Source organism: Dermacentor silvarum, chromosome 10 (assembly GCF_013339745.2).
Source record: "Dermacentor silvarum isolate Dsil-2018 chromosome 10, BIME_Dsil_1.4, whole genome shotgun sequence".
In the NCBI taxonomy this organism is placed as follows: Eukaryota; Metazoa; Arthropoda; class Arachnida; order Ixodida; family Ixodidae; genus Dermacentor; species Dermacentor silvarum.
In genome coordinates, this window is record NC_051163.1 from 96,253,355 (window position 1) to 96,275,904 (window position 22,550).

Below are 22,550 nucleotides of genomic sequence, written 5' to 3' on the forward strand. Positions count from 1 at the left end.
TGATGAATAGCCGGTTGCCCTCTCAGGATGTTGACCTTGGACAGAAACATAATATTTGTGAATAGAGGACTACAACATTGAATTATTTGAAGTGGTTTTTTGTGAGTGTTATGCGTGATATGCTCAATGAACTTTGCCTGCCACTCGACAGTGCAATATCGTGAACGCACGATGTGCGTTAACGATATTTATGTGCGTTTTTCCCCCAAAAGGGGCAGTTGTGGTGTGTGAAGTGTGCGACACAGTGCGGTGGATTAAGACGTTGATACGTGTGATGCGCGAGGCGGTGCACTGGTTGGAGACAAGGAGCAGACAACAAGTAGCGCGCGCGCCGAGGCGAATTCCATGCTTATGGAAAACGACAACGCCGAAGACCGTCCGGCGCGTGGACACGCGGCACAAGAAAAGAAAGCAAAAGAAAAAGGCATCCAATCGCAAAAGACCACGGAGCTTCAAGCAGCCAATGAACAAATGACAAATCGGCCAGACCGGTAGAAAAGCGAGCCGCGCTGGCAGTAGGGGGGCGGAGTTCCAGAAGCGGCACCAGGAGAAGGTCGGTCACCGGATCGGGGGGTGATGCCGGCCGTCGGGTTCCGGACCCGAGCCACCAGGACTTCAACCGACCGGGGCCGCCTGCTAACCCATTCCTGGGCGTCACCACTCCATCCGTTCGGGAACTGCTGCCCGAGTCTGGTGAGCGTCTACGCCCGTGGGCAGAACGACAGCTGTCGGGCTACGGCCCCGAGCTCCACGACCAGCTGCCCGGCCAGAACGCCGCCGCCGTCAACCCGTGCTGCCAAGCCGCCTGCCTTCCTGGGAATCGCCACTTTGCCCGATAGTCAACTGCTGCTGCCCGAGGCCGGTGAGCGTCTGCGCCCATGGACAGAATGTGAGCTGTCGGGCTACGAGCCCGAGTGCCACGACCAGCTGCCCGGCCAGAACGCCACCGCCGTCTGCCCGTGCTGCCGAGCCGCCTGTCTTCTCCCTCCGAGCCAGAGCTGCCATGCTCTGGCAGCCTGTACAACGGTCCGATACAGCGACCTTTTGGTGATACCAACCCCGCTTCTCTCGTCGTCTCGTCTCCGCTGCTCCGCGTCGAGACTATAGTACGCACACACGCATGCTTCCTGCCCGAACTTGCTGCCCGAAAGTTTTGTGCCGTGATAGTCGTTTTAAGTGTGTGTTTTTATGGGTTATTTTCGTTTCATTTTTATTAAATGTTTGTGTGTTTTTCAACAAACGGCTTTGCCCTCGTTTGGGTTCTGGGAGGCTTCGCCTCAGAGAACCGTCAGAAAATATTAGACAAAAGAACCTGTCATCACACACTGTTCCCATACAAACGCACGGCTGCCAGGCCTGGTCCCAGCAATTGGTTTCTAGCTTGCGTTCTACGGAAACACACATCAAACTCTCAGACGCGGTCTCGGATGTGGATAAGCACCTCCTCCACCTTTGGGAAGCCCAGTACAGCCTCGTCCGTCGATGGCGCCATCAGAAACAATAGGAAACTAAAATCCGGCGTAGCAGAGCTTACCCAGAAAGTGGCAGAGTATGCGGCCCAGCTCGCCGGCTCTGATTTAGCCGCCGCATTACGGCTGCGCCACAAATGTCGAGCCGAAACACACGGCGTCTCTTTCGCGCCCTCATTAACCCCACATAAAGCCGCACTAAAACGCAGAAAAACTTGCAGCGCGCCATCCACGGCTTTGCCGGTAACAAAACTCAGCTAGTACGCAAGCTCAGGGACCAATACCTGTGCACTACCCAGGATACCCGAGGGACGGCATACTTCTATGCAGGCTCTGAAAACGCCGAGCTGGATCAACCTTTCCAGCTCCACGACCCGAAGGCAGCCCTGGCCAAAATGAAATGTGGCACTGCACCCGGACGGGACAACGTTACAGTCAAGCTCTTGGCAAACCTGCCAGACTCGACTTACAATTCACTGTTGGTATACTTCAATTCTATCTGGCTGGGAGAAGTGCCCCTCTTAATAGATTGGAAGACAGCACTTGTCACCTTTATTCCTAAGCCTGGCGAAGCCGTAAATACGGATAGCCTCCGCCCCATCTCTCTCACCTCTTGCATGCGCAAGTTAATGGAGACGATGGTGCAGGACCGGTTGTCTACTTGCATGGAAGATCATAAAAAATTTGCCGACACCACGTTCGGGTTTCGCCCCCTCAGATCCGCACAGGATGTCCTCCTCCAACTTAATCGGGAAGTCCTAGACCCCATCGAATGCCTCCATAATGACAAGGTGGTCCTGGCCTTGGACTTTAAGCGAGCATTCGACAACATCACTCATGAAATTCATCTTTCAAACCAACTGCGGGCGTCACGCTTTTCAGTACGTCTTACAATTTCTGACACAGAGACACGCATACTTGCACATACAGGACACCGAACATGGCCCATACACTCTAGGGTCCAGAGCTACACCACAGAGCGCTGTCCTCTCCCCCCTATTGTTCAATCCGGCCATGAAGAACTTGCCTGCCCAGCTGGAGGCCGTCCCGGAGGTGCAACACGCACATACGCGAACGACATCACCATCTGGGCCACACAAGGCTCTTTGGGAGACATGCAGGCCAACCTGCATCAAGCGGCGACCATAGTGGCCCGATATGCTCACGCTTTCGGCAACCAATGCTCCCCCAAAATCTGAATTCGTGCGTGTCCGCCCTTCCCCCAAATGCACGTCCAAAATTGCTCTCTCTCTAGAGTATGGTCGAATCCCTGAACAACCTGAGATTAGAGTCCTCGGACTTTTCATCAATCAACGCTACCGGTCCGACATGACACTAGAAAAGCTGCTGAAGGTGGGCGACCATGTGGCCCGCATGGTCTGCCGGGTTTCCAACAAGCGCGGTGGTCTCAGATGTCTTGCGGCTGGCCAATGCATTTGAGACTAGTCGAATCTTGTATTCGACTCCATCTCCGCAAGCATGAGGAGGACGCCCTTGAGGTGATCCTCCGAAAGATAGTTAAGCGGGCCCTTGATCTTCCGGTCAGCACCTCTAACCAGCGCCTTCTGCGCCTGCGGATGGCGAATAGGCATTGGGAGCTCAAAGAAGCTCATCTTACCAACCAAATCACACGTCTTTCTCAGACGCTGTCGGGTCGCCGCCTCCTTGCCCGACTACACCTCCAACCAATCAGACAGATGGAAGAGCGCGTACGTATGCCACAAGAATGGCGCTATGCCCTGCACGTGCGCCCTCTTCCCTGGAACATGGCACGCGCACACCATGATGGCAGACGCCTGGCTCAGGCAGAGGCCCTGGCCTGCCATTATGATTCCAAACCCGTCGTTTTCTACGTGGACGCCACCGGTCCACACCTTGGGGGATGTTTTGCGCCCAAGGTGGTCCACGAAGGCAAAACAGTAACGGCCTTAGCTTTCGTGCTAGAGACATAGCATATGCGGAGGAAGTCGCCATCGCGTTGTCTGCAGCCGATTCTCTCTCTTAAACCATCATTACCGACTCGCGCGGGGCCTGTCAGAACTACGAAGAGGGTCAGATTCCATTCCTGGCCTATCGCGTCTTTTAATCTAGCTGCCGAACCGGGACCCCGACTCCCGATACGTCGTTCGGGCTCCTGCTCACATGAGATTAGAGGGAAATGAGGCAGCGGTTCCTGCCACCCGCGTACTTTCTCACCGGGATCATTTTTCTCTCACCCCGCCGATCAGGACTCCACCCCCAACCCAATCCACTCGTCTGCAGAAATTACAGCTTACTATCAATCCGGCCACGAACTCTACCTCCGCCCATGTAGAGGCCTCAAAAAGGAGGAGGAGAATCTCCTATTCCGCCTCTTTACGAACACTATGCTGTGCCCGGCGGCTCTTAAACATTTCGATCCGCCCTTTACTGGAGCTTGGACGCTCTGTGCGAAGTCCTCGTACCTCTACCATGTAGTGTGGGCTTGCCCATCCAACCCTGCCTTCCACCCCTTACCGAACCCTACCTGGGAGGACTGGGAGACTGCCCTGCTTGGCTGCTCAGACCTACGTACGGGCCCAAAAGCCTTGCATGTAGGCTCCCTATAAAAGTCCCTAGTTGAGCGTGCCCAGGCAGCGGCTACCGCCACTGGGGTCCCGTACTATGGACTCCACCTAGTGTTTGTAAGGGGCGGCCTCTTCAGGGTCGCCCCGAGCATTCCTCATCGTACTTTTTGTAATGCAATTAAAATTTTTTCACCACCACCACCGCCAAAGGCACCGGCAACAGTCACCAACGCCGCGCGCGTTTGGTGCGAACGCGGGAAGAACGCCCACGGCGTCGACAACAGTTCTGCCGTTGCTGGTGCTGCTGCATGTCTAAGCTTATACAGCTTATAAAACTACTGACCTTACTCCGTATAGCTCTCTACTAATTTGCTATCGCAATTGATGCGTCGCCTTTCGGGTCAAACTGCGACATTTTTTTTCATCCGTTTTCATTTCCATTAATTTATCATTTCTTTTTTTCAATTAGTAAGTACAAGTAATTTCCCCTATGTTGTCTTTGGGGCCATTGTTTAATGGCTTCGCATTATATATATATATATATATATATGGTATGGTATGAAAATTCATACCATTGATGACATTGCTAAGATGACCTCCGACTCGTGAATTGTGATAAATTGACCTACTGACCTGTCTTTTTGCTTCATTATGGCTTGTCACCACCTCCTTACCTCCACGGCCATAAATGAACTAGCCTGCAAACAGGCACAAAATTGCATGAAAATTTTTCATTTGAAATGTCGCTCTATAAATAACAAAATTCAAGAAATACAAGTATTTTTTTAAGATCTCATGTTTTCTTTCGATGTCATCATGTTTACGGAAACATGGTACCATGATGAATCCAGTTGTCTACATCTTAAGGACTACAACCACTTTGTCCTTAATAGGTGTGGTCGCAGAGGTGGTGGTGTATCAATACAGGTTCTGAAGAAGCTAAGCGTAACAGTAGACCACAACTTCACAAAATCCACTCCAGACTACGAGATTCTAACAGTTGAGGGCGGAAAGTGTTTGTTCAGTGTGGTTTATCGCCCACCTACTGGGAATTTGGATGAATTACTGCCTGTTTTAGAAAGTCTTTTGGACCATGCAACATTGAATGAAAATACTTTATTCCTTGCCGGCGAGATCAATGTTGATATGATCAGTGCAACTACGCCAAGAGAAGAACTTTTGACATTGCTCGATAGTTACGGTTTTTCCAGCCTTTTTCATATACCAATGCGCATCACCTGCTCGACTGCAACGTCAATTGACCTCATCATCACTAACACTGATACGCATGGCTCAAGTGCTGGAACAATTCTGTCTGACATAAGCGACCACCTGCCCATGTTTGCGTTTTTTCCTGCGCATAGCTCTTATCATATCATAGAAGGGCCATTGCCATGTTATAGGCGAATCGACACCACTGCTCTTTACCGATTTTTCGCGGCGATAAGCGAAATGACGTAGGATGATGTACTTTCCGTAGAGGGTGTTAACGATGCGTATGATGCTTTAATAATTAAAATCAAGGCAATTTATGATAAGTGCTTCCCTCTAGTACATCCACGTAAACGTAGAGCTAAGAAGCCTTGGATCTCAAGGGAATTACTGTACAAAATAAAGAGGAAGCAGAAATTGTACGGACAGTTTTTTGAAATCTCGGGACCTCGCTAAACTAGAAAACTATAAAAAATTCCGCAATCAACTGACCAAGGAACTACGTACCGCCAAGCTTGAATATTTCACTAATGTTTTTTCGAGTTTGCCGCACGACAGAGAATGCAACTCTTGGTATCAACTAAAAAAAGTTTTGAATTTGGGCACTAAAAATCGCATTGATAGTATAACGAAGGATGGAAGAGTCATTGCTAATGAAGACCTTTCGAATCACTTCAATGATTTTTTTATCAACATTACAAGCGCCCTTTGCTGTACTGTCACTGGTCGCGTAGAATATGATTATCATACACCAAGTGTTTCAGCATCTTTGTTCTTGCAACCAGTAAAAGATCAGGAAATAATAACCGTTTTCACAAACCTGAAAACTAGTAAAGCACAGGACAAAGACGGTTTTCAAATCAAACCTTTCAAGTTTGTTATAAACATGCTAGCGCCAGTATTGGCAAGTATCTACAACCTAACCCTTTCTTCAGGAATTTTTCCTAGGCAAATGCAAATTACCAAGGTTGTTGCTATCCACAAGGGTGGGGATACAACAGACTTAGCTAATTATAGACCGATTTCGGTTCTGCCTGCACTATCCAAGGGTTTAGAGAAAATTATATATGTTAGATTAAATAAATTCTTAGTAAAACACTCCGTGCTGTCCGACTGCCAGTATGGTTTCAGGCAAAAGAGGTCAACAGAAATTGCATTAATTAAGCAAACAGAGCTAATAATAAATGCTTTTGAAGAAAGACAAATTGTGCTTGGAATTTATATCGATTTCTCGAAAGCATTTGATGTAATCAATCATAGTCTGTTACTACATAAGCTAAGCCATTATGGAATTGGAGGAGTGTGCCTGTCGTTAATAGAATCCTATCTGAAACACCGTATGCAAATGGTAGTTATTAATCACAGGTCATCCAGCTTACCACATATTTTGTCTGGAGTCCCACAGGGTAGTATTTTAGGCCCTTTATTGTTCAATATCTATAGGAATGACATATTTTTTGCACCCTTGCCTGTCACTTTACTAGCTTACGCCGATGATCTCACGATGCTACTAGCTGGTAAAGATGAACGTGATTTATCGATGCAAGGAAATCAGTTTCTTGATTACTTACGCGTAAGGTCTGAAAATAATTCTTTAAAAGTAAATGCCAAGAAAAGCAATGCTATAATATTTCGTCCAAAGAATAAAACTACCCAAACAAATTTCGACCTCATGTTAGGCAGCAGTAAGATCGAAATCGTGCCAGCCGTCAAATGCCTTGGTGTGGTGTTCACCGAAACTCTAAGCTGGGACGTACATATAGATAATGTGCGAAGGAAAATGAACCTTATAAACGGTGTTCTGTGCCGGCATAGATACACTCTGCCAATGAAGGTAAAGGTTCTCATCTAGAACGCGTATTTACTTCCGATTACGAGTTATTGCTTAACTGTTTGGGGTACAACAACAAAACAAAATACACATAAGTTATAGTTGGCCAAAAACGGGCAATCAGGCTAATTGCAAATCTACCATGGAATTATCATACTCACCTGTACTTTAAACAGTATGGTATTCTCAGGATTCATGCTTTGTATCCATTAAAATTATTGTGTATGTACAAAAATGCAATTATAACAAATAACGAACCTTTACTAACAGCATTGAACCTAAATCATTATACACCAGCGTACAATGTCAGACATCACTTGCCTTGGCGGCTACCGTTTTGCCGCACCTTATATCGCAAACAGTCCTTATCATATAATGTGCCTTATTATCTGAACATACTTGCTGAAAATAATGTATGTTTAGAAGATACATCCCGAAATCAGCTATCATCCATGCTTTTGGATTTTGAAACAACTCCTCTTACATTGTAAATCATCACCATCATCATCATCATCTGCCTATATTTATGTCCACTGCAGGACGAAGGCCTCTCCCTGCGATCTCCAATTACCCCTGTCTTGCGCTAGCGTATTCCAACTTGCGCCTGCAAATTTCCTAACCTCATCATCCCACCTGACTTTCTGCCGTCCTCGACTGCGCTTCCCTTCTCTTGGTATCCATTCTGTAACCCTAATGGTCCACCGGTTATCCATCCTACGCATTACATGGCCTGCCCAGCTCCATTTCTTCCGCTTAATGTCAACTAGAATATCGGCTATCCCCGTTTGTTCTCTGATCCACACCGCTCTCTTCCTGTCTCTTAACGTTACTCCTAAGATTTTTCGTTCCATTGCTCTTTGTGCGGTCCTTAACTTGTTCTCGAGCTTCTTTGTTAACCTCCAAGTTTCTGCCCCGTATGTTAGCACCGGTAGAATGCAATGATTGTACACTTTTCTTTTCAACGACAGTGGTAAGCTCCCAGTCAGGATTTGGCAATGCCTGCCGTATGCACTCCAACCTAATTTTATTCTTCTGTAAATTTCTTTCTCATGATCAGGGTCCCCTGTGAGTAATTGACCTAGATAAACATATTCCTTTACAGATTCTAGACGCTGACTGGCGATCCTGAATTCTTGTTCCCTTGCCAGGCTATTGAACATTATCTTTGTCTTCTGCATATTCATCTTCAACCCAATTCTTGCACTTTCTCGATGAAGGTTCTCAATCATCTGTTGTAATTCCTCTCCATTGTTGCTCAATAGGACAATGTCATCTGCAAACCGAAGGTTGCTGAGATATTCGCCATCGATCCTCACTCCTAATCCTTCGCATTCTAAGAGCTTGAATACTTCTTCTAAGCATGCAGTGAATAGCATTGGAGAGATTGTGTCTCCTTGCCTGACCCCTTTCTTGATAGGTATCTTTCTACTTTTCTTGTGGAGAACCAAGGTAGCTGTGGAATCCTTGTAGATATTTGCCAAGATATTCACGTATGCCTCCTCCACTCCTTGATTACGCAATGCCTCTATGACTGCTGATATCTCTACTGAATCGAATGCCTTTTCATAATCTATGAAAGCCATATAGAGAGGTTGATTGTACTCCGCAGATTTCTCGATTACCTGATTGATGGCATGGATATGGTCCATCGTAGAATATCCCTTTCTGAAGCCCGCCTGTTCTCTTGGTTGACTGAAGTCAAGTGTTGTCCTGATTCTATTGGAAATTATCTTGGTGAACATTTTATACAATACTGAAAGCAAGCTAATGGGTCTGTAATTCTTCATTTCTTTAACGTCTCCCTTCTTATGAATAAGTATAATGTTGGCGTTCTTCCAGCTCTCTGGTACACTTGAAGTTGTGAGGCATTGCGTATAAAGGACCGCAAGCTTTTCAAGCATGATATCTCCTCCATCTTTGATTAAATCTACTGTTATTCCATCTTCTCCAGGTGCTTTTCCCCTGGTCATGTCTTTCAAGGCCCTTCTAACTTCATCGCTAGTTATAGAAGGAGCTTCTGTATCCGGTTCATCACTATTTCGAATGGAAGAAGCTTGGCTGTTTTGGCTACTGTACAGGTCAGTATAGAATTCTTCTGCTGCTTTCACTATGTCATCGAAATTGCTGATGATATTACCATGCTTATCTTTCAGTGCATACATCTTGCCTTGTCCTATGCCTAGTTTTCTTCTTACTGATTTCATGCTGCGTCCATATTTTACGGCTTCCTCAATTTTTCCCACGTTATAATTTCGAATATCCCTTACTTTCTTCTTGTTGATCAGTTTTGACAGTTCAGCGAATTCTATCTGATCTCTTGAGTTGGACACTTTCATGTTTTGTTGTTTCTTTATTAGGTCCTTTGTTTCTTGGGAGAGCTTCCCTACAGGTTGCTTTGGTGCCTTACCTCCCACTTCAATTGCTGCTTCTGAGATCAGCCTAGTTACGGTTTCATTCATTAGCTCTATGTTATCTTCATCTTCCTGTTCTAAAGCTGCATATTTGTTTGCGAGCACCAGCCTGAATTGGTCTGCTTTTACCCTTACTGCCTCTAGGTTGGCCTGTTTCCTCTTGACTAATTTCACTCTCTCTCTCTTCAAATTGAGAGAAATCCTAGACCTCACTAACCTATGGTCACTGCACTTAACCTTCCCTAACACTGCTACATCCTGCACTATGCTTGGATCGGCAGAGAGTATGAAATCTATTTCATTCCTTGTTTCTCCATTAGGGCTTTTCCAGGTCCACTTCCTGTTGCTGCGCTTCCTGAAGAAGGTATTCATTATTCGGAGCCTATTCCTTTCCGCGAATTCTACTAACATCTCTCCTCTTGCATTCCTAGAATCGATGCCGTAGTTACCAATGGCTTGCTCACCAACCTGCTTTTTCCCCACTTTTGCATTGAAGTCGCCCATGACTAAAGTATACTGAGTTTGCACCTTTCTCATTGCTAGTTCAACATCTTCATAAAACTGTTCTATTTCTTCATCATCGTGACTAGAGGTTGGGGCATAGGCTTGTACTACCTTCATTTTGTACCTCCTATTCAGCTTTATTACGACGACTGCTACCCTTTCATTAATGCTGTAGAATTCATCAATGTTGCCCGCTACGTTGTTATGCACTAGAAATCCTACCCCGGATTCTTTCTTATCTGGAAGACCTCTGTAGCAGAGGACGTGGCCGTTAGTCAGTACTGTGTAAGCCTCACCAGTTCTTCTAACCTCACTAAGGCCAATAATATTCCAGGAAATGCCTGATAATTCTTCAAATAGTCCTGCTAAGCTAGCCTCACTCGAGAGGGTGCGCGTGTTGAACGTTGCCAGGTTCAGTTTCCATTGGCGGCCTGCCTTGACCCAGAGATTCTTAGCACCCTCTGCCGCGTAGCAAGTCTGACCGCCGCCTTGGTCAGGTGCTCCGCAGCCACTGGGAACTGAGGGCCATGGGTTAATTGTCGGAGTCATGAGGGAGGTGGTGGCCGAATACTGCACCAGGGAGGCCAATTCCTGTTCTGGTGAGGGAGTGACTTTGATGAAGCTTAGTGGGCCTGCCTAGTTTGGTTGCACCTGAACTAGTATAGCCCCACTAGCTCTCGGCAATATGTTTTTTTTTTGCCGGTGTCAGGCACCACTCCATGCCTGAAAATGTAGTGGAATGGAGCAGGATTCGAACTTACGACCTTCAGATTTGAAGTCGGGTGTTCTACCTCTACTCCAAGCCACCACTTAGATTTAGGTGTACGTTAAAGAACCCGAGGTGGCCAAAATTAATCCGCAGTCCCCCACTGCGTCATGCCTCCCAATCATATAGTGATTTTGGCACGTAAAACCCCAGCAAATATTAGAGGTTTAGAATAGGGGCCTCAAACGTTTTGGGGCCCCAAAGAAATAGCGTAGAAGCCACTGCGCATGCGCAAGACGCAAACTGTGTTTGGGTTTTGCGTCTGGCACGCTATTTTATCGATTTAGCGGGAGCCCCAAAACCTGCCCCAAAAGCTTTCGTCAACAAAAATGGTGGCGCCCATCGAAGCGACGGCTCTAACCTAGCACCCCACTGGGCTCGATTCGTGGTAACGCGTGAAGTTCGTAAGCTAGAGAAGTGTTTGGCGGTTATCGATTTCCCTCAAATAACATGTGTAATGATTGATTCATTAGACGCCGCTGATTCCGAATTCAATGGCTCGTAGGGCTAACACGGATTGACTTGGCTGGGTGAAGGTACGTAAGGTTGGTTACTCAAAACTAAGCGCAACAAGTTGCTTGCTGCTAATAAAATAAGTTCTAAATTGTAATTAAACACGAAAATCTAAATTACTCTTCTTATCATGAAATGGTATATTTTGTTTTAATATTTTTATGCCCCAACACTAACACCTGCAAAGCTCTTTGGGGCCTCTAACTTTGGGGGCCCCTATTCTAAAACTTTACTCACATCAACATGGTTTGCTTTTTGACAGTAACCCGTTTTTACAGCATAACCACTCTTGTCAATGTGTTGTTTACCTTTGCTCTTTGTGCACCATCGCGGCTTTTACCATTTCGAGCGAGTTACGTTCGGAACGTGCTTCTGACACTGATGTGCCGTTTGCGCAGTAATCCTTTAAAGCTTCGCTTACACCAATTCAGACAGCAAGTGGCATCTGTTGTCTGACATTTTATTTTAACGCATGTTCTCGCCGTGCTAGAGACCTAAGATAGCGGCCAGGCTGATGCAAATGGACAGTATATAGAGATGTACCAACTATTCTGGGCCAAGCTAACTGAAAAAAAAGAGAAAACAAGATAGGATGATGAGACAAATAACACGAGATATCATAGCACGAAAGACTTGTTTTAGCTCATAAAAAAAGAAGCTGTGAGCAGCTCGCAGATCGCTGGACAGCTGAACTTCTACGCCGTAGGCAGATATGACGTGAGAGTTCGACGACGCTGAACATTATTTTGTGTTCACGGCAGCTAAAAAGCAGAGTTCGTAGTTAATATTACTGCAAATAACTAAAAATAATAACTTCGTACTATTAGTCATAAAATAAAAGCACTGATTTCACCCTCTGCAGCGATTCGCTGGAACTTAAGAGCTTCCGGGGCCATCGAAAAAGGGTTCTGTGCAAGCAAGATGTCGCTGTTGTTGATGTCAAGGGCCGACCGTCACGGCAGCATGCAACATTTTGTTACGACGGATTGTGCAAAAACACTATTTCCGTAGTCGAATTTGATGATGTATGCACAAATAAAACTGCAAATAAAAATGGCTATATTTGGCTACAAAATATTTTGCATTTTTTTCTTGTTTCGCTACATTTGGGCTACAACTTCTCTAGCTTTTGGCTACGCCACCTCGTCGGACCTGGCAACACTGGTCAGAACCCATCTAAGTGGTTTTTGAGTGGTATTATGTTTTCACAGTCATTGTCAGTTTTGCCGAGTCATGCTTATGACTATGACTTCTACCAGAATCCTTTAGTGTTTCCTTCACTTAGTAACTATGTCCGAACCCAGTTCAGTGGTTTTTGAGTGTTAATATTTTCCGCTGGGTCATTGTCATGACACGCATGTCATGAGATTTATGTCATGACCTATCACTTATGTTAGTCATACACTCCTCTGATAATATGCCAAATTTGGTACCTACCAAGTAAACGAAACGACCATGAGAGCACCAAGATGTAGTCGGCTGTTTCATGACCTACATGACACGCATGTCATGACATTCATGTTATGACATACCATTTATGTTCATCATATACTGTCGTCATAGTATGCCAATTTTGGTACATACCAAGTTACTTATCTATCTAGTCGTAGGCGACTAGATAGATAGATAGATAGATAGATAGATAGATAGATAGATAGATACTGTCAAAGTTGCAAATGTTCGGCAAGAAATGCTTCGCTTTTAAAAATAAAGCACGGACAGCAAAAAAAGGCAGACAACATGTGCACAATTTACGCTATGTAGACTGATGACTTTTAGAAAAGTACTTTAACAAATAATCTGTTTATGCAGTTCCTGCTTGTGTAGAGCCTGTGATTTCATTCCAAAGGCCAGTGTAAGGAGTTGAGATTGGACGCCTGTGTCATTGTCACATGTAAGAGGTCGCCAGCGGTATACGAAAACGAGGACGAAGTTCGCGGAGCGTTCCGAACGCCGCGAGCGCGCGAGGCGCGTGAACCGAGCTGTGATCGTGGAAGAAACAGCACGGTTCGATTATTATCGACGTGGTTCTTGAGCTGGAAGGTCGTCTCGTCAGCCATGCTCTGACGACGGGAGAGCGGAGGACCCGGCCACGAAGTCGTGACGCTAGCAAGGCCCAGGCGTAGCGGTAGTCCTCGGAGACGTCCGGGCGAAGCTCCTGGGACCGGCTGCTGCTGCTCACGGTGGTTCCGGTCTTCTTCTCGTAATAGGCATGAATTATTATATTGCAAGATAGTTCAGCCTGACATTATGTATTTCAGTTTTTCTCTTTTCTTTTTTTCTTTCTCTCTTTTTTTGTAGTGTATGAACGCGCTATATATTGATTTTCCGTTGACAAATGTTGCATGTGAATTTTGCATATGCCCACCCATTGCTGTTCATGTGTACCTGGGGCACTGGGTGCTCCCTCAAGCTGCTTTAGCAGCTTTTTGCCCTGTGTCCCCTCTTCCCTGTACTGCTTTGTACTGCGTGAAGGAGAAATAAACTTTCTATTCTATTCTCTCTCTCTCTCTCTCTCTCTCTATATATATATATATATATATATATATATTGATAGTACGCGTTTAATAGTAGATACGCTCGGCGTTTTTATGAATGTGCCGAAACAGGCAACGGCCAAACGGAGCGAGCGCGAGCACCAACAACAAACGTCTGCTGGCGCCCGTATTTCTCACTACAATCACTCCCCGGCGAACAAGGAGGAGCCATCCTGGCGACCTAGGGAGCAGGTAGAGCTGGTGGGTCGTAGTGCGGCTTCAGTCGGTCGATATCAACAGTTTCGCGTCCGCGACGCCGTTGGTCCGTAGATGGGTGAATAGGCTCAATGACGCAGTTGACCGGGGATGTCTGTCGGAGAATCCGGTAAGGGCCGACGTACTTTGAGCTGAACTTTGCTGAAAGGCCGGGAGTAGAGGAGGGAACGCGAAGCCATGCCAGCGTTGCAGGTGAATATGATGTAAAACACAAGCCTGCGTCGCGACTATGTTTCTGGCAGGCATATCTTGCGCGGTAAGTGAGCGGGCAATCTGACGACATTCTTCGGCATAAGTGGCGGCTTCGGATAGAGGAGTAGATTCTGAAGCGTCGGGGCGATACAAAAGAATCGTGTCCATAAACGAGGAAGGTTCGCGACCATAAAGAAGAAAAAAGGGAGAGAATCCCGAGGTAGACTGACTGGCGCTATTGTAAGCATACGTACCAAAGGGAAGGATGCGGACCCAGTTAGTGTGGTTAGCGGAAACGTACATGGCGAGCATGTCGCCGAGAGTACGATTAAAGCGTTCAGTCATACCGTTCGTTTGCGGATGATATGCGCTTGTAGTTCTATGCACAATGTTGCATTCCCGGAGGCGAGCTTCTACAGATTCAGAGAGGAATGCACGACCACGGTCACTCAGTAGCTCGCGAGGCGCACCATGTCGAAGAACAAGGTTGCGAAGGATGAACAAGCTGACTTCACGTGCTGTGGCCGCCGGAAGCGCTAAGTTTCGGCGTAGCGCGTGAGATGGTCCACGGCGACGATAACCCAGCGGTTGCCATCTGGGGTGTACGGTAGAGGGCCGTACAATTCAATGCCGATACGTTCGAAAGGCCGGTAGGGACAAGGCAAAGGTTGGAGCGGCCCTGTAATCTTGTTAGGTGGGCTCTTGCGGCGTTGGCATTTGGAGCATGAGTGGACGTACTGCCGAACGAAGTGGTACATTCCGCGCCAATAGTATCGAAGCCGGAGGCGTGCATACGTCTTTAGTACACCGGCACGGACGCATTGTGGATCCGCATGAAAAGAGGCACATATGTCGGAACGTATATGGCGAGGAATCACTAGCAACCATTTACGGCCGTCAGAGAGGTAGTTGCGGCGGTACAGAAGCCCATCGCGGATGGCAAAGTGACGAGCAGCGCGCCGAAGCGAGCGGTCGGTGGTGTGTGTGACGGCTGAGATAAATACTCCAGAAGAGAGGCTATCCAAGGATCGCGGCGTTGCTTAGCTGGCATGTCGGTGTATGTAAGAGACGAAGAATCACAGCTGGAGACAGACGCAGCACCATCCTCATCGGGCAGTGGCGAGCGCGAAAGAGCGTCGGCATCCGAATGCTTACGGCCGGACCGGTAGACAACACGGATGTCATAGTCCTGTAGACGAAGCGCCCAACGAGCTAGGCGACCAGAGGGGTCGTTTAACGACGACAACCAGCACAGGGCGTGGTGATCAGTCACGACGTCAAATGGACGGCCATATACGTAAGGTCGAAATTTGGTGATTGCCCTAACGATTGCAAGGCATTCTTTTCCGGTGACTGAATAGTTCGTTTCCGCTTTGGTGGGAGTGCGGCTGGCGTAAGAGACGACGTACTCTTCGAAGCCAGACTTACGCTGGGCAATGATAGCGCCGAGGCCTACTCCACTAGCGTCCGTATGGATTTCTGTGGGAGCGTCTGGGTCAAACTGGCGTATGATAGGTGGGGATATCAATAGATGCCGCAATGTGGCGAGCGCGTCTTCGCAAGCTGTAGACCATGCCGAGATGCCTTGGCTGTCGGCAAGCAGCTGCGTTAAGGGGGCGATTATGGACGCGAAATTACGCACGAATCGGCGAAAGTACGAACACAAGCCGATAAAGCTACGGAGTTCTTTCAGCGTAGACGGCCTGGGGAACTCGGCGACGGCGCGAAGCTTTGCAGGGTCGGGAAGGACACCGTCCTTGCTGACAACATGGCCTAAGATGGTAGGTCGGCGGGTGGCAAAGTGGCACTTCTTCAAATTAAGCTGCAATCCAGCGTCTGAAAGGCAAGTGAGGACACTTGCGAGGCGACTCAAATGGGAAGCAAAGTCCTTGGAAAAGACTACGACGTCGTCCAGGTAGCACATAAACGTGTGCCATTTGAGGCTTCTAAGAATGTTGTCCATGAGACGTTCGAAGGTGGCAGGCGCATTACAAAGGCCGAATGGCATCACGTTAAACTCATATAAACCGTCTGGGGTTACAAACGCAGCCTTGGGACGGTCAGGTTCATTCATAGGGACCTTCTAGTACCCAGATCGAAGGTCCAAAGAGAAGAACTCTGCTCCTTGCAAGCAATCGAGGGCGTCGTCGATTCTGGGCAGCGGATAAACATCTCTTCCTTTGATCTTCTTAAGGCGCCTATAATCAACGCAATATCTAATGCTACCGTCCTTTTTCTTTACCAGCATAACTGGGAAAGCCCAAGCGCTGTGCGAGGGCTGCATTAGGCCACGATGAAGCATGTCGTTGCCTTGTTCATCAATGACACGGCGCTCAGCATGAGAAACTCGGTATGGACGCTGGCGCAGGGGTGCATGGGTGCCAGTGTCAATGCGGTGAACGATGGCGGATGTGCGGCCCAAGGAAGACTGCTTATGATCGAACGACGTCCGAAAGCGGGCGAGCAGCTCCAAGAGTTGGGTACGCTGTGCAGGCGGGAGTGTGGAATCAATAGACGGGAGGAATGCCTCTAAGGAGGACGAATCGGCGGAGATAGCAGGAGTAATGCTGTCGACGAGAACGCCTATCGTGTCGTCAGGCAGTTGAGTAGAGTATGCGGAATCAATATCCTCAAGCCGGCCTATACATTCACCACGGTATAACGCGGGTGTGAAAGACAACCAATTCGTGACGTAAATGGCGCTGCAAGAGTTTTCGACCGTGAGAACTGCAAAAGGGAGGATGATGTTTTTGCGAGAGATGAAGGCTTCGGAGGGCGCAAACAGGGCGGTGGAATCGGAAGCAGAGCCGCAAGAAAGTGGCACAAAAACAGAAGACAAAGGAGGGATGTCAGTGTCCGCGGCGACGACCACTCGAGATGGTGGCTTGTCAGAAGTGGCGGCACACATCGGCGACAACTCAAGTTCGCACAGCGCACAGTCAATAACGGCATGGTTAGTAGCGAGAAAGTCCCAACCCAAAATAACGTCGTGAGAACATGGCGAAAAAAAAAACGAGAAATTCGACTCCGTAAAAAATGTCCTGTATGACAAGACGAGCTGTGCATGCCACTGAAGGTTGAATGTGGTGTGCGGTCGCGGTACGCAGAGAGACACCGGAAAGCGTTATTGTTATTTTTTTAACTTGCGGCACAGTTCTCCACTAAGCACAGACACAGCAGCACCAGTATCGACGAGTGCTTGCACAGAAACACCTTCGATATTCACGGCTATTTCGTTCGCAGATAGAAATCGAGGCCTTGAAGTTGTCGACACGAGCGAAGTTCTAGCCTCCGGAACCGCGAGGGCTAGTTTTCCGCTTGGACTGGTGGGGGGCGACGAACCATTGGGGAATGTGAACGGCGACGTGGTGAGGGCGACCGACGTGTGTCGTAGCCACGGCGATTCAGTGAGCAGGTGTCCATCGTTGAATGGGAGGACATCGGGCGTGGTGGTTCAGAACGAAAGTAGTCCCGATTGTCTTCACCCGCACAAGGACGGAAGTCACGACGACGGCAGAAACGTGCGACATGGCCAGGCAGAGAACAGAAGTAGCAAATAGGCCTGTTGTCCGGTGTGCGCCAAGGATTAGTGGCTGCGGCGCGGGACGTCGAAAAGGTGGCGGGTTCGGGTGGATAGGCGCACGCGCAGTGAAAAAGGCATTTGCTGGTCGACCAGGATCCGGGCTGAGCAGCATTGCTGGTGACTGTCTGCGTGCGACTTCAGCGCAGGTCAGAGGAACGGAAACAGGCGGATGCTGGAAGGTGGTTGGAAGCGTCTCAGAAATTTGCTCCTCTATGGCCTGTCGTAGCGTCGGAGCAAGCCCCTGCGCCGAGGCCGGGACGCAGGGAACAAGGGACAATTGCCGTGCCACTTCCTCTCAGACGAACTGCTGGATCTGCTGCCACAACATTGTGGTGTCAGTAGAAACGGTGCTTCAGTGAATGATGACATGTCGGCCGGGTCAGAGCTCGGGAGTTGTGTAGAAATGCGCTGTTTCCGCAACTCGTCATAGCTCTGACAGTACTGAACCATGTCTGCGACAGTTTGGGGATTCTTGGCAATCTGCATTTGGAAGGCGTCGTCCTCAATCCCCTTCATGATGTGTCTCATTTTATCAGCTTCGGACATAGCAGGGTTGACGCGACGGCAGAGGTCCACAATATCCTCAATGTAGGACGTGAAGGTCTCACCGCATTGCTGGGCGCGACCGCGTAAGCGTTGTTACAGGTGTACCACCGCACCACCGTTGTACCGGTGGTACAGGAGCACCTTGTTGGGGCACGTCGTCAGGCATTGCCGAGGCTGAGGGTAGAGTCCGGGTACGGAGTTCCAGGATGAAATGGGAACCAGCATCTCCACCAATTGATAGTACGCGTTTAATAGTAGATACGCTCGATGTTTTATGAATGCGCCGAAACAGGCAACGGCCAAACGGAGCGAGCGCGAGCACCAACAACAAACGTCTTATGCTTCGTTTTCTGATGGCGCCCGTATTTCTGAATACAATTTATATATATATATATATATATATATATATATATATATATGGAGCTAAAAAAGTCGCCGGTCATGAAACAGAAAAAAAGAACTGCCACTAAACAGACAAGAAAATCTGTAAATCCAGCGGCAAAATCCCTAAAATGTCCTCGCGACCAGGGCACGGGGAACCAAACTTTATCAACAATGACCATTCGAACTCATGCCTGTGAGGCAGTGTGCAATTGTCGGGTTCAGACTAATTATGCATAACTCGACCGAGCAAAAGAAAAATAGTTACTTCTGATACCACATCTTTTTTTGCCGTTAGCCCTCCGCTATTGGTCAAAAGTTGTCGGGCGACGCCAAATTTGCTTTTCTGCCACGATACATAACTAAACCGTGAAAACTCACCACGTCAAAGTGACGCCTACGCATCAAAGGTGCATTATTACGCCGAGTAAAAGAGAACTTTTTTCTGAATAGCCGGAGATGGCCCCGTTCCACAAGGAATAGAAGACGTCTGCCCACCGACCACTCTAGCATTTGCTACGTGGAGCTGCCGCGTAAATAGATTTATTTACATATATAAAAATTTCTACGTGGCGCAATAACGTTTTTGAGCCCTTTCGGAAAGTATAAGATATTTCTCTGCCAACTAATGGTCCAGTTTGGCCTTTTTAACCTTTTTAGTCCATTTTTAACCTTCCGATACACACCGCCGCAATTTTCGACCAGCCGCCGCCGCAAGCTAAGCATGGGGAAGCAGACAAACCACAGACGTCACCGTAGTCGTCCTCAACCTGTTGTCTACTTTCACTGCGCTGGTTCAGCCACACAGAAACCCTCTCCACTTCTGCGCAATGCTCACCTATGGTCAGTAAATTAGATAAGAATGACCTGTCAAGGTAGGCAATGCCAATTTGCTTTCAAAGCCCCATATAAATATACCTCCTGCAAACAAGGACATCGTTTGATTGGGCTGTTTAAACAATACTGCAGGCGACCACCCGGTGCTTTCGTAAGTGGTTATGTAAGTTTGACGGCAGGAGTTTGAAATAAAATCACGATCGAAGAGTTTTACTTTATACAGCCTAAGTTTTCGCGACACCCAGACTGCGGGAGTGGTGGCGTGTGTGTATGTATTTCGGAGGCCACAACAGACGATACTTGAAGCATGCTCACGCAGCTGAAGAAGAAGTGAAAGCAATGAATTCCCATGAAGAGAGGGGGGAGGGCGAATAGGGAAGAAGAGAAAGATGGCCACATACAGAGCACTTCTTTATTTTTGTTGGACTATCCGGTTCTTGGCCTGTATCCAACTAACGTCTAGAATTTACATCTAAATCTACTTCAGGCCACAATACCAGAAACAGAATTCTGCATCTATACAGGTCTGTCCTCTCAGCGTTCCCTCTGCAACTTAATTGCCATGTGCCTAAATCGACTGAGCATTATTTTTGTATTCAGGTACTGATTGTCAAGAGAAAGAAAATAATTCTGTGCCGCCAGCTTTGGCGCTCTCTAAATTCCGACAGCCATTAGAGTGTTTTAGCTGAGCGCTTGCTGACCGCTCCTCTCAGACGGGCATATGCTAGCAAATGCCACACAACCGCTTAGCGGCAACGCCAATGCGCTTGCGCACAGCGCTCATACCGGCAGCGGAACGAAGACCGCATCCCGCGCCCCGCTACAAAGCCGACTGAGCGGAGCGTGACAGCGTGTCTACTTGGCCTCTTCGTCGTTTTGAAGCCTAGTCGATAGCGTCTCGGCAAGACGCGCTTATCAAATTCGAAATCTGCGCAGTTCCCCGCAGTATCTCAGAGATTGACATCGGAGCGGAGCGTAAACGGCGCTCTGCAAAAACTGTCTAATGTCTCTCTTGCGAGGGATACAGTCACAGGCACGCACGTACAGTGTACAATCTACACGGTTATTAAGATTAGTGACACAAAACGTTCTACCTTGCTAGGTTTCAAAGAATTTCTATTACTGCTTTCATGTTATTCGTTCATGTTACATTACTTCGTCACAAAAGTCGTCCTAGCGTCCTTGTTATCGCTCACACACACACACACACACACACACACACACACACACACACACACACACACACACACACACACACACACACACACACACACACACACACACACACACACACACACACACACACACACACACAAAGCACACACATAGACACATATGGGATGTCGCGTCTGCTGAAGGACGAATCCCAACATGAAAACGTAACACTGTTTAGTCGAATAGCAGTGGCAGCGGACGAGCATACCAACGCTACGCTCGTCTCGGAGGCGGAAGAGAAAGGCACCCCTTCGAAGCAGGCCAGCCTGTTTTTATAGCAGCCTTCGGTGACATATCTCTCTGTTAACGCTGCGGAGGTGACGCGGTGCAGAGACGCAGTGCGATCGAAGACGCAGTGCGGTCGAAGACGCAGTGCATCGGAGACGCGCGGAGTGCAACTCTCTCTCTGTGCACAGAAATATGCGCAGAGTGTATCGCCACATCACCCCCCCGCGGAGTGGAGAGCCCTCCGGGTTTGTAAACATCTGGGCAGCGTACCCGACGTCCATAGCGTGTAATGACAGAATCAGGCTGCGAGGTCGGGGGTCGTGGTTCGACGCCTGTGTGTGCATTGGTATTTCCTGGTTCGGCGGAATCGATGTAGGCTGGCTCCAGCCGGTCGATAGAGACGCGGACGTCGTTCCGGTTAACGAGCAGGGTGAAGGTTTTGTCGTCGCGACGGAGAACGGGATAGGGTCCGCTGTAAGGTGTTTGGAAAGGCCTGCAGATGGTGTCGTCGTGGAGAAAAGTGTACGTGCACGTTGTCAGATCCTTGAACACGAAAGGTGCAGTCTTACAGTGGTGAGCTGCAGGTGACGGGCGGAGGGCAGCGATGGTGCATCGGAGCGGGGCGACGAAATCGGTGTAGTCTGACGTCGCGGTGGTGGATGGCGGTGCAGCAAGGAAATTCGCCTGGGAGACGGAGTGGTTCCCCGTAGGCGAGCTCTGCGGGTGTAGCCTGAATGTCCGGCTTGAAGGTGGCGCTAAGACCTAGGGCGACGGCTGGGATGGCTTCGAGCCAGGTTTTGTCCGGGTGGCACATGCTGGCTGCTCTGAACTGTCGGTGGAAGCGCTCGATCATCCCGTTGGCGCAGGGGTGGTCGCTCAAACCGAGCGCTCAAACCAGACGGTCAGCCCGAGGAGCCTGAAAAGGTGCGATGCGAACTGTTGTCCTTGGACAGTGGTGATACGAACTGTTGTCCTTGGACAGTGGTGACGCGGCGAGGGGGCCCGAATCGAACAATCCAGCTGGCGAAGAAGGCCGAAGCGATGTCTTCCGCAGTGATTCCCTCGAGGGGCCATGCATCAGGCCATCGAGTATACCGATCGATGGTGGTGAGTCAGTAGCGATAGGATGTAGCTGGGAGAAAGGGCCCTATGATATCAAGGTGGACATGTTAAAACCGACCAGAGGCCTGGGGGAATGCTCCGAGCGGTGAAGTGACATGCCTGGTGATTTTAGGGCGCTGGCATTGAATGCAGGAGCGCGTCCAGTTGGGGCAATCCCGCTGCATGGAGGGTCAGACATAGCAGTCAGCCACGAGGCGTGTAGAGGAGTGTATACCGGAATGGCTGATATTATGCAGCTGGGTGAAGAGGGCACGGCGGTGGGACAGCGCCACGTAAGGCCTGCTTTGTGCTGTTCACATGTCGCAGTAGATAGTCGTTGACGATCCAGGTATGGGGACTTGTTGCAGCTGTAGTGAGGACCCGCCCTTAAAAACTTCCTGCAGTTCGACGTCCGTAGTCTGAGCCTCGGCGAGGACGTTAGTTGTTATCTGCGAAGAGCTG

The 22,550-nt window shown here is 48.5% G+C and overlaps 2 protein-coding genes and 1 long non-coding RNA gene across 4 annotated transcripts in view; 2 read left to right on the forward strand and 1 right to left on the reverse strand.

The window, feature by feature from the left end:
• Window positions 1–22,550, forward strand: part of LOC119466324 (uncharacterized) — a 683,885-nt gene that overhangs the window by 607,402 nt on the left and 53,933 nt on the right. The window lies entirely within an intron of this gene.
• LOC125940509 (uncharacterized) overlaps window positions 1–22,550 on the reverse strand; it is a 136,695-nt gene that overhangs the window by 60,704 nt on the left and 53,441 nt on the right. The gene's annotated exons all lie outside the window — the stretch shown is intronic.
• The window catches only part of LOC125940506 (uncharacterized), a 38,234-nt gene that overhangs the window by 2,850 nt on the left and 12,834 nt on the right, over window positions 1–22,550 (forward strand). Inside the window, exon 2 of one of the 2 annotated variants that reach the window (XM_049656765.1) lies at window positions 859–1,227. The exons of the other annotated variant lie outside the window; for it this stretch is intronic. Within the exon in view, the coding sequence (XP_049512722.1) occupies window positions 859–1,107 (249 nt within the window). The 3' untranslated portion in view covers window positions 1,108–1,227. Of the gene's footprint in view, window positions 1–858; window positions 1,228–22,550 lie in introns of those variants that run through there. 2 annotated transcript variants of the gene reach the window in all.